This window comes from Ranitomeya variabilis, chromosome 1 (genome assembly GCF_051348905.1).
Source record: "Ranitomeya variabilis isolate aRanVar5 chromosome 1, aRanVar5.hap1, whole genome shotgun sequence".
Classification (NCBI taxonomy): Eukaryota; Metazoa; Chordata; class Amphibia; order Anura; family Dendrobatidae; genus Ranitomeya; species Ranitomeya variabilis.
The window spans coordinates 196,370,468-196,391,498 of record NC_135232.1 but is presented as its reverse complement, the minus strand read 5'-3'; the positions used below and the strand labels follow the sequence as shown (position 1 = coordinate 196,391,498).

The following is a 21,031-nucleotide window of genomic DNA, read 5'->3' as shown; positions in this document are numbered from 1 at the left end:
CAGTGACGATCTTAGAGACACAGTGTTCCCGTGTCTACCTCTGTGTACAGCTGAGTGAGCCGATCCACCACACTATATATTATAGAAACATATAAACAAAAAAACGTACGTTGAACAAAGTAGAAAATTTTATTGGTAACAAAAACAAAACTAAAAAATACACATATTAATGAATTAAAATGTAGCCAATGGTGCCTGAAAGGAGCCAAACAGATCTGGGTGGCACCACCCTTGGTAAACAGGTAGAAAGATAGCAACTAAGTGGCATAAAATAGCGATGTTATATTAAGTGTCCATATCAAAGACACGTGCATAGACCAAGAGGTTACTTGTCCATAGCATTAAACTCAGCAATTTGAGTCATGTGAATTATAGAGATGCAAATAAGAAAAGTAAGAAAACGCCAGAACTGCCAAAAGAAAAGTTTAAAGAAACCCCTAACAACACATGGGGAAGCAGCTTCCTAAACCCAGATGGTGGTGCTACTTCCCCTACGCACATTTCGGTGGCGTGCCTTCGTCGGGGGAGTGGCATCACAATCTAAACATGTCCCTTTTAAACCCGCAGTGACCAATAGCAGTATAACAAGCCCCAAGTCATGTGACCGCAAACAACAGGAAGTTAATGCAAAGGATGCCAGTATTTGTAGTTTCCGTATGAGGCTCTTGGTCACATGTATATAGTCTAATCATGTGATCATAATAGGCAGAGAATGCAAAGTGCCAATAATTTTTAAAGAATTACAATCTAAAAAAGAGACCTCGAGCCAAGTACAGTGGCCGACAACCGGCGCATGCGAGTACCGACAGCACCAGATCAGATGAGGAGGACGAGGGCGCCGTGGCAGATGGAGGTGCGCCAGGACCGCCCCAAAACCCACGCAGCAACATTGGCAGAGCGATGGACTAATGCACCGCCCATCGCCAGTGTGCGGCACCGTTGTCAGCCACATGTCCAGAACATTAGCACGCTTGCCCTCCAGCCAGAAGAGGTAAGTAAGTACAGCCTATCAACCATCACGTTTATCGCAGTTAGACAAAGATTATATATAATAATAAGGAGTCAGTATTGTCTGAGCCACGATAAGGATCCCAGAAGGTATAAAATCCAAAGGGGGAAGAATAAAAATAAAAACGTGCACAGGGAAACCGACAAAGGGTTCATGGGTGGTGAATGGTGAAAAAGAATCAGTGACTGAAATACATTTATGCCGCCCCTTAAAACAGCAGTAAGACAGAGAAAAAGTGCACAAGTGCTAATTTATTAGACAAACAGTCAAAAAGTATGAAACATACTAATATTGAAAGTTGAATAAAGTGCAGTGCATACTATATAACTAGATCCCTAAATTGGGATACCAAAGATAGATAAAAGTATCAGATAACTAAGTTACCCAAACAATGTAAAAGGGGTGAGAAAAATAGAAAAGATTAAGAGTGGTGGAATAAAGACACTAAAATACAGTGATAGAGAGTCGCACCTCGACAAAAATTAAAAAATCTTATGTGAAGATTAAAACAACACATAATGAGAAGTCCATCACTTGAAATCAGGTCAGCAAACATCTGACCGGAAAACACGAGAAATATATTACAGTCCAAAAAAAGGGATAGAACATGTCCCAAAAAAGGGAGAACGAGAGCCACTCAAACTCATCTTCCTTGATATCCAAAGATGCCATCATATTGGGGTAGACCAAAGTTCTATAAGAAGTGGTGGAGAAACAAAGTTCACATGTACTCAACAGATGAAACCGGTCATCCAGATGTCATCTAGGGTCTCCAAAGATCCTCCTGTATAGATTATGAACACCTTTTTTGCACATAAGCATTCGTGATATATCATTACTATTGACACGGAAATATAGGGCCGCGAAATCAGTCAACCAAAGTAGTCGTACTAAAGGGCATGGAGAAAAGATAAATTAGTACAGAGAATAAAAACACAATAAAACAGAATAAAAACAATATAAAAACAAAACAAACATAACAAAAAGATGCCAAAAGAAGACCCAGAGCACAGGGTCAGGGTATCAGATGAAGGGAGCAAAACTTAGTGATTCATTAAGTCCATCTGGCTGTAGAGTGCGGAGGGTCCAAAGCCACCTGGCCTCTTTCTGGGCCAGGAGGCGGCCAAGGCTACCCCCTCGGAGGCTGGATTGAATACGACCAATACCCTTGACCCGAAGGCCTGATGGATCACATGAATGGTATTGTTTAATGTGTCTTGGAATTGTTTTCATAGTTTCCAAATCAACCTCTTTAGCCGCTGCCATAATATCACGCACATGCTCTGGCACCCTAACCTTCAAGGGTCCTGTCGTGTGTCATAGAGCAGTTACTAGAGTAATGACAAACTTCTTACCATTAGACGAATCAAATTCCTTAGACTTCTCTATGTTTGGACAGGCAACACATTTACCGCACGGGGCACATCCCCAGTTATCAATCACTTTGTTGCCAATGGTTGAAAACACCTCTGGTTGATTCGTTGGTGTATAGTAACTCCTCACAAGGTGATCACGTAGGTTATTGTAACGTCGGGCTGTCACTACAGGTCTGAGCGGTAGATATTGCTTAAGTGTTTTATCTGCTAGAAGAATAGGCCAATGTTTCTGCAAAATTTTGTGCATACATTGCCAATGGGAGTGATATTGTGTCACCATCCTTGAAGAACCGACTGTTGGTTTAGTTTTTTGTGAATACATTAACTCATGGCGGTTGGTATTCCTTGCTCGATTGTAAGCATGATTGAAAGATTGCTTACTGTAGCCACGGTCATAAAATCTTTTCTTCATCTCGGTAGCACAAATCTCAAAATCTTGGTCCGTTGAACATAAACGTCTAATTCGTAAAAACTGACTGGTAGGGATAGATCTGATGACATGTGTTGGATGAGATGAACTTGCATGTAGAATGGCATTAACAGCTGTTTCTTTGTGGAAGATATCTGTCTGTAAGAGACCAGAGATATCTTTTTTTACCAAAATGTCAAGAAATTCAATATGGTCACCATGATGTTTATATGTTAACTTTAGATTCAAGAAAAAAGACAAGGCGCCCCCAATGTGTCACACTGTTTAAAAAACACACATACAGTCCTTTGTAGGGAATGTGCTCACCTATTGGTGTTGTGAACCTGGGTCACAACTCCCAAGAAGGCATAATCGTAGCAGCAGGTCTCCACAAAAATCCAAAAGGATGCTGGAGGTAATAGTCTAAGGCGAACTGAAGACCGCGCACACGAGGTAGATTTAAGGTGGTTTATTGAAGCCTACGCGTTTCGAGAGCTATCTTGCTCTCTTCTTCAGGGCATATGCCCTGAAGAAGAGAGCAAGATAGCTCTCGAAACGCGTAGGCTTCAATAAACCACCTTAAATCTACCTCGTGTGCGCGGTCTTCAGTTCGCCTTAGACTATTAACTTTAGATTCAAGTAATTATTATTCAGCTCCCTGAAAAATTATCTAAATCCTCTGATGATCCTCGCCAAATTAAGAATATGTCGTCGATGTACCGGGTCCAGAGTATGACCCAGTCCATCAACGAACAACGATCTGTTGAAAAAAGCTCCCTTGCCCACAGCCCCAGGAACAGATTGGCATAGGAAGGTGCACAGGCCGCTCCCATGGCTGTTCCCTGGAGCTGTAGGAAGAAGGAGCCATTAAAAGTAAAAAAATTATAAGTTAATAAAAAATCCAACAACTGGAGAAGAAACTCGATCTCTTCCTGAGAGAACTTAGTCATGGAAAGATAATGTTTAGTAGCTTTCAATCCATCATGGTGCCGAATACTTGCATAGAGGTACTCCACATCACATGTCACAAGGAGCATGTCCTCATCAATGTGTATGGAGGACTAATTAATAACTGGGGATGAGCCCCATGCGGTAAATGTGTTGCCCCATCCAAACATCGAGAAGTCTAAGGAATTCTAATGGTAAGAAGTTTCTCATTACTCACACTATTAACTGCTCTACACAGGTGGTTATATACCACGCAACATGCCCCTGTTCCCTTATTTATATAGGACTCACGACATGACCCTTGAAGGTTGGGGTGCGGGAGCATGTGTGTGATATTATGGCAGCGGCTAAAGAGGTTGATTTGGAACATATGAAAACAATTCCAAGACACTTAAACAGTACCATTCATGTGATCCATCAGGCCTTCGGGTCAAGGGTATTGATAGTATTCAATCCAGCCTCCGAGGGGGTGGCCTTCGCCGTCTCCTGGCTCAGAAAGAGGCCAGGTGCATTTGGACTCTCCGCACTCTACAGCCCGATGGACTTAATGAATCACTAAGTTTTGCTCCCTTCATCTGATACCCTGACCCCGTGCTCTGGGTCTCCATTCGGCATTTTTTTTTGTTATGTTTGTTTTGTTTTTATATTGTTTTTATTCTGTTTTATTGTGTTTTTATTCTCTGTACTAATTTATCTTTTCTCCATGCCCTTTAGTACGACTACTTTGGTTGACTGATTTCGTGGCCCTATATTTCCTGTGACAATAGTAATGATATATCACGAAGGCTTATGTGCAAAAAAGTGTTCATAATCTATACAGGAGGATCTTTGGAGACCCTAGATGAAATCTGGATGACCGGTTTCATCTGTTGAGTACATGTGAACTTTGTTTCCCCACCACTTCTTATAGAACTTTGGTCTACCCCAATATGATGACATCTTTGGATATCAAGGAAGATGAGTCTGAGTGGCTCTGGTTCTCCCTTTTTTTGGGACACGTTCTATCCTTTTTTGGACTGTAATATATTTATCGTGTTGTCCGGTCAGATGTTTGCTGACCTGATTTCAAGTGATGGACTTCTCATTATGTGTTGTTTTAATCTTCACATAAGATTTTTTAATTTTTGTTGAGGTGCGAATCTCTATCACTGTATTTTAGTGTCTTTATTCCACCACTCTTATTTTTTTCTGTTTTTCTCACCCCTTTTACATTGTTTGGGTGAATTAGTTATCTGACACTATTATCTATCTTTGGTATGCCAATTTAGGGATCTAGTTATATAGTATGCACTGCACTTTATTCACATTTCAATATTAGTATGTTTCATACTTTTTGACTGTTTGTCTAATAAGTTAGCACTTGTGCACTTTATCTCTGTCTTACTGCTGTCTTAAGGGGCGGCATAAATGTATTTCAGTCACTGATTTTCTTTCACCATTCACCACCCATGAACCCTTTGTCAGTTTCCCTGTGCACGTCTTTATTTTTATTCTTCCCCCCTTTGGATTTTTAAAGTCCGTTTTATACCTTCTGGGATCCTTATCGTGGCTCAGACAATACTGACTCCTTATTATTATATATAATCTTTGTCTAACTGCGATAAACGTGATGGTTGATAGGCTGTACATACTTGCCTCTTCTGGCTGGAGCGCATGCGTGCTGATGTTTTGGACATGTTGCCGTCGACGGTGCCGCACACTGGCGATGAGCGGTGCGCCGGGCCATCGCTCCGCCCATGTTGCTGCGTGGGTTTTGGGGCGGTCCTGGTGCACCTCCATCCGCCCTCATCTGCCTCATCTGATCTGGTGCTGTCGGTACTCGCATGCGCCGGTTATCGGCCACTGTACTTGGCTCGAGGTCTCTTTTTTAGATTGCAATTCTTTAAAAATTATCGGCACTTTGCATTCTCTGCCGATTATGATCACATGATTAGACTATATACATGCGACCAAGAGCCTCATACAGAAACTACAAATACCGGCATCCTTTGCATTAACTTCCTGTTGTTTGCGGTCACATGACTTGGGGCTTGTTATACTGCTATTGGTCACTCCAGGTTTAAAAGGGGCATGTTTAGATTGTGATGCCACTCCCCCCGACGAAGGCACGCCACCGAAACACGCAAAGGGGAAGTGGCACCACCATCTGGATTTAGGTAAGCTGTTTCCACATGTGTTGTTAGGGGTTTCTTTAAACCTTTCTTTTGGCAGTTCTGGCGTTTTCTTACTATTCTTATTTGGATCTCTATATGTCACATGAATCAAATTGCAGAACTTAATGCTATGGACTAGTAACCTCTTGGTCTATGCACGTGTCTTTGATATGGACACTTAATGTAACATCGCCATTTTATGCCACTTAGTTGCTATCGTTCTACCTGTTTACCCAGGGTGATGCCACCCAGATCTGTTTGGCTCCTTTCAGGCACCATTGGCTAAATTTTAATTCATTAATGTGTGTATTATTTGGTTTTGTTTTTGTTACCAATAAAATTTTCTACTTTGTTCAACATACGTTTTTTTGTTTATATGCTGCTATTCAATTATGTAGAACTATATATATATATATATATTTATATATTTAGTCCTGTATTTTGGATGCGGGTATTTTTCTATGTTTATCTTATGAAATGACCTTCTACCATCTTGTGTGCATCCGCTAAGGATACTAATTTAATTTTTTCACACTATATATTATGTAGTTATGTGATATAATGTGAATTGCAATATAGTGTGATAAGGTAAAGTATAGTGTATAAGTAATGCATAGTGTAAAACGCTGCGGAATCCGCACAAAGAATTGTCATGCTGCGGAATGTAAACCGCTGCATTTCCGCTCGTTTTTTTCCGCTGCATATGCCCTGCGGATTTTGTTTTCCGTAGGTTTACATGGTACTGTAAACTCATGGAAAACTGCTGCGAATCCGCAGCGGCCAATCCGCTGCAGATCCGCAGCAAAATCCGCAGCGTGTGCACACACCCTAAGAGGTTTAGGGGTTGAGTAGTAAGGGAAAAGGTTCTTCAGTTATATAAAAATTTCAAATGACACTGAGCTCAAATGCTCCCATAAAACAGTGAAAGTTTTATTATCATTTTTCATCAGATGGTGTTGGCAGACCATAGGGATGAGCGAACACTAAAATGCTGGATGGTCGTTACTTGAACTGAGCAATTCCTAATGCTTTCATGCTCATTTTGAGTATTGAGTATAATGGGAGTCAATAGAAAATCCAAGCATTTTTTCAACAGACCATATAAGGAGGTCTGGGGGGCAGTGAAAATGTTGAAATGGATGGAAAAAGTGCTGATTCCAAGGAGAACAGCATGGGGAAGTCCCCTGGATGCATCTCTGACTCCCAGATCACTGCTGAGAATAATAGTGTCACACTTTTACTCCACTTTAAGGAAGAACAATAAAACATTCAAAATTGACAAACATTCTTTCCTGTATAATGAGGCAAAAAAATGTTAAAACAAATAAAAAAAATGTAATTTAACCCCTTAAGCCCCGAGGGTGGTTTGAATGTTAATGACTGAGCCAATTTTTACAATTCTGACCACTGTCCCTTTATGAGGTTATAACTCTGGAACGCTTCAACGGATCTTGGCGATTCTGACATTGTTTTCTCGTGACACATTGTACTTCATGATAGTGGTAAAATTTATTCGATATAACTTGTGTTTATTTGTGAAAAAAATGGAAATTTGGCAAAAATTTAGAAAATTTTGCATTTTTCCAAATTTTAATTTTTATGCCTTTAAATCACAGAGATATGTCACACAAAATACTTAATAGGTAACATTTACCACATGTCTACTTTACATCAGCACAATTTTGGAACCAACTTTTTTTTTGTTAGGGAGTTATAAGGGTTAAAAGTTGACCAGCAATTTCTCATTTTTACAACACCATTTTTTTTTAGGGACCACATCTCATTTGAAGTCATTTTGAGGGATCTATATGATAGAAAATACCAAAGTATGACACCATTCTAAAAACTGCACCCCTCAAGGTGCTCAAAACCAAAATCAAGAAGTTTATTAACCCTTCAGGTGTTTCACAGGAATTTTTGGAATGTTTAAATAAAAATTAACATTTAACTTTTTTTTACTCAAAATTTATTTCAGCTCCAATTTGTTTTCTTTTACCAAGGGTAACAGGAGAAAATGGACCCCAAAAGTTGTTGGACAATTTGTGCTGAGTACGGTGATACCCCATATGTGGGGGTAAACCACTGTTTGGGCGCATGGCAGAGCTCAGAAGGGAAGGAGCGCCATTTCACTTTTCAATGCAAAATTGACTGGAATTGAGATGGGACGCCAAGTTGCGTTTGGAGAGCCCCTGATGTGCCTAAACATTGAAACCCCCCACAAGTGACACCATTTTGGAAAGTAGACCCCCTAAGGAATTTATCTAGATGTGTGGTGAGCACTTTGACCCACCAAGTGCTTCACAGAAGTTTATAATGCAGAGCCATAAAAATAAAAAAATCATATTTTTTCACAAAAATTATCTTTTCGCCCCCAATTTTTTATTTTCCCAAGGTTAAGAGAAGAAATTAGACCCCAAAAGTTGTTGAGCAGTTTATCCTGCGTACGCCGATACCCCATATGTGGGGGTAAACGACTGTTTGGGCACATGGCAGAGCTCGGAAGGGAAGGAGCGCCGTTTGACTTTTCAATGCAAAATTGACTGGAATTGAGATGGGACACCATGTCGTGTTTGGAGAGCCCCTGATGTGCCTAACCATTAAAACCCCCACAGGTGACACCATTTTGGAAAGTAGAGCCCCTAAGGAAATTATCTAGATGTGTTTTGAGAGATTTGAACCCCCAAGTGTTTCACTACAGTTTATAACGCAGAGCCAAGAAAATAATTTTTTTTTTTTCACAAAAATGATTTTTTAGCCCCCAGTTTTGTATTTTCACAAGGGTAACAGGATAAATTGGACCCCAAAAGTTGTTGTCCAATTGGTCCTGAGTACGCTGTTACCCCATATGTGGAAGGGAACCACTGTTTGGGCGCATGGCAGAGCTCGGAAAGGAAGGAGGGCCATTTGGAATGCAGACTTAGATGGATTGGTCTGCAGGAGTCACGTTGCATTTGCAGAGCCCATGATGTACCCAAACAGTAGAAATCCCCCACATGACCCCATATTGGAAACTAGACCTCCCATGGAACTTATCTAGATGTGTTGTGAGAATTTTGAACCCCCAAGTGTTTCACTACAGTTTAAAATGCAGAGCCGCGAAAATAAAAAATATTTTTTTTCCACAAAAATTATTTTTTAGCCCCAGTTTTGTATTTTCCCAAGGGTAACAGGAGAAATTGGACCCCAAAAGTTGTTGTCCAATTTGTCCTGAGTATGCTGATACCCCATATGTGGGGGGAACCACTGTTTGGGCGTATGGCAGAGCTCGGAAGGGAAGGAGCGCCATTTGGAATGCAGACTTAGATGGATTGGTCTGCAGGAGTCACGTTGCATTTGCAGAGCCCCTGATGTACCCAAACAGTAGAAACCCCCAAAAGTGACCCCATATTGGAAACTAGACCTCCCAAGGAACTTATCTAGATGTGTTGTGAGAACTTTGAACCCCCAAGTGTTTCACTACAGTTTACAACGCAGAGCCATGAAAATAAAAAATCTTTTTTTTTCCCTCAAAAATGATTTTTAGCCCCCCAAATGTATATTTTCCCAAGGGTAACAAGAGAACTTGGACCCCAAAAGTTGTTGTCAGTTTGTCCCGAGTACGCTGATGCCCCATATGTTGGGGGTAAACCCCTATTTGGGTGCACGGGAAAGCTCGGTAGGGAAGGAGCACTGTTTTTCAAAGCAGAATTGGCTGGAATTGAGATCGGACGCCATGTCGCATTTGGAGAGCCCCTGATGTGCCTAAACAGTGGAAACTCCCCAATTCTAACTGAAACCCTAATCCAAACACATCCCTAACTCTAATCCCAACGGTAACCCTAACCACACCCCTAACCCTGACACACCCCTAACTCTAATCCCAACCGTAAATGTAATCCAATACCTAACCCTAACTTTAGCCCCAACCCCAACTCTAACTTTAGCCCCAACCCTAACCCTAACTTTAGCTCCAACCCTAGCCCCAACCCTAACCCTAGCCCTAACCCTAGCCCTAACCCTAGCCCTAACCGTAGCCCTAACCCTAACCCTAGCCCTAACCCTAACTCTAACCCTAGCCCTAACCCTAGCCCTAACCCTAGCCCTAACCCTAGCTCTAACCCTAGCCCTAACCCTAACCCTAGCCCTAACCCTAATGGGAAAATGGAAATAAATACATTTTTTAAATTTTATTATTTTTCCCTAACTAAGGGGGTGATGAAGGGGGGTTTGATTTACTTTTATAGCATTTTTTATAGTGGATTTTTATGATTGGCTGCCGTCACACACTAAAAGACGCTTTTTATAGCCAAAAAGTTTTTGCGTCTCCACATTTTGAGACCTATAATTTTTCCATATTTTGGTCTACAGAGTCATGTGAGGTCTTGTTTTTTGTGGGACAAGTTGACGTTTTTATTGGTAACATGTCCGAGCATGAGACTTTTTTTATCGCTTTTTATTCCGATTTTTGTGAGGCAGAATGACAAAAAAACAGCTATTCATTAATTTCTTTTGGGGAGGCGTTTATACCGTTCCACGTTTGGTAAAATTGATAAAGCAGTTTTATTCTTAGGGTCAGTACGATTACAGCGATACCTCATTTATATCATTTTTTATGTTTTGGCGCTTTTATACGATAAAAACTATTTTATAGAATAAATAATTATGTTGGCATCGCTTTATTCTGAGGACTATAACTTTTTTATATTTTCTTTGATGATGCTGTGTAGCGGCTTCTTTTTTGCGGGACAAGATGATGTTTTCAGCGGTACCATGGTTATTTATATCTGTCTTTTTGATCGCGTGTTATTCCATTTTTTGTTCGGCAGTGGGATAATAAAGTGTTGTTTTTTGCCTCATTTTTTTTTTTTCCTACGGTGTTCACTGAAGGGGTTATCTAGTGGGACAGTTTTATAGGTTGGGTCGTTACGGACGCGGTGATACTAAATATGTGCACTTTTATTTTATTTTTTTTTATTTAGATAAAGAAATGTATTTATGGGAATAATATATTTTTTTCTTTATTTAGGAATTTTTTTTTATTTTTTTTTTTTACACATGTGGAATTTTTTTTTTTTTACATTTTTACTTTGTCCCAGGGGGGGACATCAAAGATCGTTGATCTGATAGTTTGCACAGCACTCTGTCAGATCGGCGATCTGACTTACAGTGCTGCAGGCTTACCAAGAGCTTGCTCTGAGCAGGCACTTGGTAAGCCACCTCCCTCCCTGCAGGACCCGGATGCCGTGGCCATTTTGGATCCAGGCCTGCTGCAGGGAGGAGAGGTAAGAGACCCTCGGAGCAATGTGATCTCATCGCGTTGCTCTTGGGGTCTCAGGGAAGCCCGCAGGGAGCCTTCTCCCTGCGCGATGCTTCCCTATACCGCCGGCACACCGCGATCATGTTTGATCGCAGTGTGCCGGGGGTTAATGTGCCAGGGGCGGTCCATGACCATTCCTGGCACATGGTGCCAGATGTCAGCTGCGATAGGCAGCTGACACCCGGCCGCGATTGGCCGCGCTCCCTGTTATGACCCCAATGGCGAGGGTCTCAGAGGAACGTGGAAGTCTGCAGAATACAAAAATCCAGCTCATAGGGCAGTGGTAACTGGGTTGACCATATATCTACTCCTAACGCCAACACTAGAAGTAGCCGGGGATCATTCCTACGTTGATTCTAGATGACACGCGCCAGCCGGAGAATCTAGCTACCCCTAGTAGAGGAAAACAAAGACCTTTCTTGCCTCCAGAGAAGGGGACCCCAAAGCTGGATAGAAGCCCCCCACAAATAATGACGGTGAGGTAAGAGGAAATGACAAACACAGAAATGAACCAGGTTTAGCACAGAGAGGCCCGCTTACTGATAGCAGAATAAAGAAAGGTAACTTATATGGTCAACAAAAACCCTATCAAAATCCACACTGGAAATTCAAGAACCCCCGAACCGTCTAACGGTCCGGGGGGAGAACACCAGCCCCCTAGAGCTTCCAGCAAAGGTCAGGATGTAGATATGGAACAAGCTGGACAAAAATACAAAACCAAAACAAATAGCAAAAAGCAAAAGGCAGACTTAGCTGATATAACTGGAACCAGGATCAGTAGACAAGAGCACAGCAGACTAGCTCTGATAACTACGTTGCCAGGCATTGAACTGAAGGTCCAGGGAGCTTATATAGCAACACCCCTAACTAACGACCCAGGTGCGGATAAAAGGAATGACAGAAAAACCAGAGTCAAAAAACTAGTAACCACTAGAGGGAGCAAAAAGCAAATTCACAACAGTACCCCCCCCTTAGTGAGGGGTCACCGAACCCTCACCACGACCACCAGGGCGATCAGGATGAGCGGCATGAAAGGCACGAACTAAATCGGCCGCATGAACATCAGAGGCGACCACCCAGGAATTATCCTCCTGACCATAGCCCTTCCACTTGACCAGGTACTGAAGCCTCCGCCTGGAGAGGCGAGAATCCAAGATCTTCTCCACCACGTACTCCAACTCGCCCTCAACCAACACCGGAGCAGGAGGCTCAGCAGAAGGAACTACAGGCACAATGTACCGCCGCAACAAGGACCTATGAAATACATTGTGAATAGCAAACGACACAGGAAGATCCAGACGAAAAGATACAGGATTAAGGATTTCCAATATCTTGTAAGGCCCAATAAAACGAGGTTTAAATTTGGGAGAGGAGACCTTCATAGGAACAAAGCGGGAAGAAAGCCATACCAAATCCCCAACGCGTAGTCGGGGACCCACACCGCGGCGGCGGTTGGCAAAGCGCTGAGCCTTCTCCTGTGACAACTTCAAGTTGTCCACCACATGATTCCAGATCTGCTGCAACCTATCCACCACAGAATCCACCCCAGGACAGTCAGAAGGCTCCACATGACCCGAAGAAAAGCGAGGATGAAAACCAGAGTTGCAGAAAAAAGGCGAAACCAAGGTGGCGGAACTAGCCCGATTATTAAGGGCAAACTCAGCCAACGGCAAGAATGTCACCCAATCGTCCTGATCAGCAGAGACAAAACACCTCAAATAAGCCTCCAAAGTCTGATTGGTTCGCTCCGTCTGTCCATTAGTCTGAGGATGGAAAGCAGACGAAAACGACAAATCAATGCCCATCCTACTACAAAAGGATCGCCAGAACCTGGAAACGAACTGGGATCCTCTGTCTGACACAATATTCTCAGGGATGCCGTGCAAACGAACCACGTTCTGGAAAAACACAGGAACCAGATCGGAAGAGGAAGGCAGCTTAGGCAAAGGAACCAAATGGACCATCTTGGAGAAGCGATCACATATCACCCAGATAACGGACATGCCCTGAGATAGCGGAAGATCAGAAATGAAATCCATGGAGATATGAGTCCAAGGTCTCTTCGGGACAGGCAAGGGCAAGAGCAAACCGCTGGCACGAGAACAGCAAGGCTTAGCTCGAGCACAAGTCCCACAGGACTGCACAAATGACCGCACATCCCTTGACAAGGAAGGCCACCAAAAGGACCTGGCCACCAGATCTCTGGTGCCAAAAATTCCCGGGTGACCTGCCAACACCGAGGAATGAACCTCGGAAATGACTCTGCTGGTCCACTTATCCGGGACAAACAGTCTGTCAGGTGGACAAGACTCAGGCCTATCAGCCTGAAATCTCTGCAACACACGTCGCAGATCCGGAGAAATAGCTGACAAGATAACTCCATCTTTAAGAATACCAACAGGATCAGCGACTCCAGGAGCATCAGGCACAAAGCTCCTAGAAAGAGCATCGGCCTTCACATTCTTTGAACCTGGTAAATACGAGACAACAAAATCAAAGCGGGAGAAAAACAATGACCAGCGGGCCTGTCTCGGATTAAGGCGTCTAGCAGACTCGAGATACATCAGATTTTTGTGATCAGTCAAGACCACCACACGATGCTTAGCACCCTCAAGCCAATGACGCCACTCCTCAAATGCCCATTTCATGGCCAACAACTCCCGATTGCCCACATCATAATTTCGCTAGGCAGGCGAAAACTTCCTAGAGAAAAAGGCACAAGGTTTCATAACAGAGCAACCAGGGCCTCTCTGCGACAAAACGGCCCCTGCCCCAATCTCCGAAGCATCCACCTCAACCTGAAAGGGAAGTGAGACGTCAGGCTGGCACAAAACAGGCGCCGAAGTAAACCGCCGTTTCAACTCCTGGAAAGCCTCCACGGCAGCAGGAGCCCAGTTAGCTACATCGGAGCCCTTCTTGGTCATATCCGTCAAAGGTTTCACAATGCTAGAAAAATTAGCGATAAAACGACGGTAGAAGTTAGCGAAGCCCAAGAACTTCTGAAGACTCTTAACTGACGAGGGCTGAGTCCAATCAAGAATAGCTCGGACCTTGACTGGGTCCATCTCCACAGCAGAAGGGGAAAAAATGAACCCCAAAAAGGGAACCTTCTGTACACCAAAGAGACACTTTGAGCCCTTGACAAACAAAGAATTTTCACGCAAAATTTTAAAGACCAACCTGACCTGCTCCACATGCGAATCCCAATCATCAGAAAAAACCAAAATATCATCCAGATAAACAATCAAAAATTTATCCAGATACTTCCGGAAAATGTCATGCATAAAGGACTGAAAAACTGAAGGCGCATTGGAGAGCCCAAAAGGCATCACCAAGTACTCAAAATGACCTTCGGGCGTATTGAATGCGGTTTTCCATTCATCACCTTGCTTAATGCGCACAAGGTTGTACGCACCACGAAGGTCTATCTTGGTGAACCACTTGGCACCCTTAATCCGGGCAAACAAGTCAGACAACAACGGTAAAGGATACTGAAATTTGACAGTGATCTTATTTAAAAGCCGATAATCAATACAAGGTCTCAAAGATCCGTCCTTTTTTGCCACAAAAAAGAATCCCGCACCAAGAGGGGAAGAAGACGGACGAATATGTCCTTTCTCCAGAGACTCCTTGATATATGAACGCATAGCGGTATGTTCAGGTACCGACAGATTAAACAGTCTTCCCTTAGGAAATTTACTGCCTGGGATCAAATCTATAGCACAGTCACAGTCCCTATGAGGAGGCAGTGCACTGGACTCAGACTCACTGAAGACATCCTGATAATCAGACAAGTACTCAGGAACTTCCGAAGGCGTAGAAGAAGCAATAGACACAGGCAGGGAATCCCCATGAATACCACGACAGCCCCAACTTGAGACTGACATAGCCTTCCAGTCCAGGACTGGATTATGGGTCTGTAACCATGGCAGCCCTAAAACAACCAAATCATGCATTTTATGTAAAACCAGGAAACGTATCACCTCGCGGTGTTCAGGAGTCATGCACATGGTAACCTGTGTCCAATACTGCGGTTTATTTGCTGCCAATGGTGTAGCATCAATACCCCTAAGAGGAATAGGATTTTCTAATGGTTCAAGAGTAAAACCACAGCGCTTAGCAAATGAGAGATCCATGAGACTCAGGGCAGCACCTGAATCTACAAACGCCATGACAGGATAAGATGACAGTGAGCAAATCAAAGTTACAGACAGAATAAATTTAGGTTGCAAATTACCAACGGTGACAGGACTAACAACCTTAGCTATACGTTTAGAGCATGCTGAGATAACATGTGTAGAATCACCACAGTAGTAGCACAAGCCATTCCGGCGTCTATGAATTTTCCGCTCATTTCTAGTCAGGATTCTATCACATTGCATTAAATCAGGTGTCTGTTCAGACAACACCATGAGGGAATTTGCGGTTTTTCTATCACATTGCACCGAATTAGGTGTCTGTTCAGACAACACCATGAGGGAATTTGCGGTTTTGCGCTCCCGCAACCGCCGGTCAATTTGAATAGCCAGTGCCATAGTATCATTCAGACCTGTGGGAATGGGAAAACCCACCATAACATTCTTAATGGCTTCAGAAAGACCATTTCTAAAATTAGCGGCCAGTGCACACTCGTTCCAATGTGTCAGCACGGACCATTTCCGAAATTTTTGGCAATACACTTCAGCCTCGTCCTGCCCCTGAGACATAGCCAGCAAGGCCTTTTCTGCCTGAATCTCAAGATTGGGTTCCTCATAAAGTAAACCGAGCGCCAGAAAAAACGCATCAAGATCAGCCAATGCCGGATCTCCTGGTGCCAGCGAAAAAGCCCAATCCTGAGGGTCGCCCCGTAAGAACGAAATAACAATTTTTACTTGCTGAGCAGAATCTCCAGATGAACAGGGTCTCAGGGACAAAAACAATTTACAATTATTCACGAAATTCCTAAACTTAAACCTGTCTCCGGAAAACAGTTCAGGAATCGGTATTTTAGGTTCTGACATAGGATTTCTGATAACATAGTCTTGTATGCCCTGCACACGAGTAGCCAGCTGGTCCACACTTTTAATCAAGGTCTGGACATTCATGTCTGCAGCAAGCATAGCCACTCTGAGGTAAAGGGGAAGAAGAAAAAAAAAAAAAAAACTCAGAATCTTCTTTCTTATAATCCCTCTTCTGCAATGCATTAAACATTTAATACTGGCCTGGCAAACTGTTATGACCCCAATGGCGAGGGTCTCAGAGGAACGTGGAAGTCTGCAGAATACAAAAATCCAGCTCATAGGGCAGTGGTAACTGGGTTGACCATATATCTACTCCTAACGCCAACACTAGAAGTAGCCGGGGATCATTCCTACGTTGATTCTAGATGACACGCGCCAGCCGGAGAATCTAGCTACCCCTAGTAGAGGAAAACAAAGACCTTTCTTGCCTCCAGAGAAGGGGACCCCAAAGCTGGATAGAAGCCCCCCACAAATAATGACGGTGAGGTAAGAGGAAATGACAAACACAGAAATGAACCAGGTTTAGCACAGAGAGGCCCGCTTACTGATAGCAGAATAAAGAAAGGTAACTTATATGGTCAACAAAAACCCTATCAAAATCCACACTGGAAATTCAAGAACCCCCGAACCGTCTAACGGTCCGGGGGGAGAACACCAGCCCCCTAGAGCTTCCAGCAAAGGTCAGGATGTAGATATGGAACAAGCTGGACAAAAATACAAAACCAAAACAAATAGCAAAAAGCAAAAGGCAGACTTAGCTGATATAACTGGAACCAGGATCAGTAGACAAGAGCACAGCAGACTAGCTCTGATAACTACGTTGCCAGGCATTGAACTGAAGGTCCAGGGAGCTTATATAGCAACACCCCTAACTAACGACCCAGGTGCGGATAAAAGGAATGACAGAAAAACCAGAGTCAAAAAACTAGTAACCACTAGAGGGAGCAAAAAGCAAATTCACAACAGCTCCCCCAGTGAGCGCGGCCGATCACATATGACGTACTATCCCGTCACTGGGAATTAAGTCCCAGGTCACCTTGACGGGATAGTACGTCATATGGGATTAAGGGGTTAAGTAAACCAAATTGTAATTTTTATTAAAACATTGGAAATTTTAGTGTAATTTATGTAGGAAGCAAGAATTGCTAAAACAGTGCAAAGCCAGGAAAACACTATAAGGATGGTCACCCAGTCATGCATAGACCCTTGTAGACTACAACTGATGGGCCTATTACGGGTATGTCAGATGCTACTAACAGTCGCTCTGCATCTGGCTGCAGAAGGTCTCTGCATTTGGCACTACAGATGCCTTCTTAATCCTTCTGAATTTTGGACCAAGTGGTAACCACCCTCTGGCTCTAATTGACACACCTGGACCTGGGTGTTTATAGACTCCCAGTCTGCTTCAAGAATCTGCCGTTGACATTCACATTTTCCTTTTGTGAAGGCTTGGAGCTATAGCAGTTAGCTTACTTCCTCTCTGACGCTGTTGGAGGATGTTTGGTGTTACCTCTTTGAGTCTGCTTAAAATAAATTGCTTCCCCCATTTGTCTCCCTTCTTCTCTTTAGCATTCAGTGGGGGACTGACCAGTGCTCATCCCCTCTTCCCTATTCAGGGCCTAGCTCTAGGGATATATAGGGCTTAGGTTCCTGCTCGGCGATTGGTGTGGAACCAAAATAGGGATGGTAGGGGAGGCAGTGTGCTATTAGATCTGCCTAGGGGTCTCCACTCCCCTTTTCCCTAGCATTTGGGCTTCCTTCCCCTCTTCCTTTCATGTTGCACTTAGTCTTCCCATACTGTGTGTGACAGGGCCTCATTCAAATATTTTGAAAGAGTAGTTGTTGTACTCAATTACTCATAAAGGCTTTGCAAAAAATGCAAAGCCAGGAAAAATGATAAGGAGGGTAATACAGTCATCCATAGGCCCTTGAAGGCAACAACTTGCGGGCCTCATTAAAATGTTTTGAAAGTGTAGATGATGTACTCCTAAACTCAACTCACAAAATACAGGAAAAATTGATAAAGAGAGTAATACAGACCCTTGAAGGCAATACCTGGTGGACCTCATTCAAATATTGAAGATTAAAAACACCTGTCCGTTTATAACCTCTGATGAGGTAATGCGGCCAGCGATTCATAGTAATGCCTTTACCAAGATGGTAAGTACAGTACAGTGACTTGAAGGCAATCCCTGCATGTGTATCAGCTGTATAATCTGGGCACCAGCCAATGCTCGTCGAGTGCCACGCACATCCGAGCACCCAGATACTCGTGTGGTATCTGAGTATCATCCAGAATTTTTGATCATCACTAGAGGGCCATAGTTAAACTTTCCACAGGCTATGTTGACAAGACAAAGGAATTCTCCATACCAGGAGATAAAAAATTACTGTTACATAAAGGACGTAGTAGAAGATAAAAGGAATAAAGCCTAGAAACATACTCATGAAAGGTTGGTATATTAAAGCCAGCCAAAGTTGAGGACTAGAAGTGGTAATGGCATAAGGTGAACTGCAAAACTTGTGGCAGTATTTGGTGATATTTGTCACTTCTGGTCTTCTTCAGGATTAATGTAAAAAGAGAGTGTCCATTTTCAACTTAGAAGACATGCTTAATGGGTATCTCTATTTTAGAAGAAAGCAAAAAGTATGAAACCTAATATCCATTGATAATGTAGTAGCTCTAGTGCCACAAACCTTGCACTAGTGCAGAAGTTGACCAACCTGTCTGATATATCTGAAGCTTGTGTACAAGGGACAAACACAACTTGATCCTTCCCCACTGGGAATCCCAAACCTTGATTCAAGCGTAAAGACCAAAACTGTAATTTGGGAAAAAGCTTAACATCTATGTAAAAGGGTTCAACCAAGACTATTTTTTTTACTGAGGGCCTTAAAACTAACAGGCAGGTAGGTGCGTGTTGTGCCTTTTGCCAATCTCTGCTGGCACAGAGTGGTCACATATCACTTCTGCCAGTGATTTATTGGCTTCCGTTGATGTAACATCTATAGAGCAGTGGCTGTTTTTCCACTCTGCTCTGTTGATGGGGTGTGACTGCCGACGTCATGCTACTTGACACCCTAATCCCTACTGCCTAACTGCAAGAAGCAGGCTTTCAATCAGCATGACATTGGCAGTCATGCCCTTTCAACAGAGCAGCCGGGAAAAAGAGCTGCTCTGTTGATGCTTAGCAGCTGAATCGCCGACAGAAGTGGTCAAATACTGCTCTGTGCCAGTGTTGGGTAGAATAGGCAGGTAGATAGCAACTACCTTCCTGTTTTTTGTGTGTTTTTCTTTAACTATGGGCTTAAAAATGAGTACTGGATAAACTCTTTAATAAGCAAGACAATTAATGGAGGATGCTGTGGCCAGCACTTCGTTCTACTGGGTGTTATTCAAAATCTGTTCTCAGAACAAGTGATAGCTTGAGCAGTCAAACACCTAGCTATCAGCTAGCTATCACTTTGTCCAATACTTGATCGAAAAATCCTAGTATATATACTATTTTATCATTCATAGTGGCAGTTCTCGCATTGGGAAATGCTGCCTCTTTTCAGTTTCTTTATATGCAACTTCAAATAGTGCATTTTAGTGCTCATGTTGTTGTTTACCTCCACCACAAACAGCATCACAGTCTTCCCAGCCTGAATGTGTCCACATGTACAAAGGTTCATTCACTTTTGCACTCTGGTTCTCTGGAACTGGGTTCAGTGGTATTGTATATTCATAATGGAGACCATAATTCTGGTCATGAAATAGTAGCACCTGCAAAAAATCCAGAATTAAGTCAATACAAAAAAAGAAAAATTAGTAAAGGATATGGAACATTGGCACATACTGCAAAGTACAGTGTCCTGATGTGTGGAAAATATGCTGGCAACTGCAGATGTCATTTTATTCTTTCAGGAAAGGCTTTGAGACTACTGTGTGTATCTGAGAGCATTTTATTGGGAAGTGGATATTTTTATTAAGTCGGTGTGTAATCTGGATCATAAAATCTCAGTCATTTCTACTTGTTACTTTTTTTTTTTTGTTACTCATTTGCAAGTTTGGTGGATACTAAAGAGTGGAATTTGCAAACAACCATCCTCAAACATACACCATTAAAAATAGGCTGTCACTTTTACTGTCAACAGTATTTTTCCATATGTGCTGCAGATTTTTTAGGCTATACGAAACTTGGAAAAGTCCAATTTGCAGAAAGCAATGAGTATGAAATGCTTTTCATTTTTTGCTTCAGTCTATTTTCCCGGACATAATTCATTTTAAGCTTCACTGTCTAGAAAATAATATTGTCTACATGATATGTATGATGAACATGTGAGTTAAATTTAATGCAGGTGTTTTTCTTTATTATAGACTGGAATGGATTACAGTAAATATACGAACAGAATTTTATCAAGAAATTCTCTGAAAGCTGAAGAGCGTTCTACTCCAGCGTTAACGTATTCTTCAACTTTTTGCATAGTTTATCACAATCAGTAGCACAAAAATGTGCAGTGCAGTTAGTTACTATATTAATGGTTGCTTTATCACCTGTGACAAAGTCAATGGTAAAGTGCTGGAGGGGAGATATGTTTCACTACACTTAATGGCATCAGTGATATAAAACCCAGAGTTTTTCTTCCAGCACAGTAAGTGTGGTAAGGGGTAAATCTAATTTACATAAAGGGCTGGCTTTTATGTGGACATCCATAGAGTGGGTGGGAGGATGTCCGTCTTTTCTCCACTTCAGGGTGTACTCTGGGGCTTAAGTAGCTGGCCTCCGAAAGCAGCAGTGTTCAGTGTCTGGATAGGAACACTTCAGAGAAGTGTTTTGTGCTTTGTCTATGCCTGAAC

The 21,031-nt window shown here is 42.6% G+C and overlaps 1 protein-coding gene across 1 annotated transcript in view; it reads right to left on the bottom strand.

The window, feature by feature from the left end:
• LOC143793920 (A disintegrin and metalloproteinase with thrombospondin motifs 19-like) overlaps positions 1–21,031 on the bottom strand; it is a 105,181-nt gene that overhangs the window by 32,797 nt on the left and 51,353 nt on the right. The window contains exon 7 of the mRNA XM_077280857.1: positions 19,804–19,957. Within this exon, the coding sequence (XP_077136972.1) occupies positions 19,804–19,957 (154 nt within the window). The remainder of the gene's footprint in view (positions 1–19,803; positions 19,958–21,031) is intronic.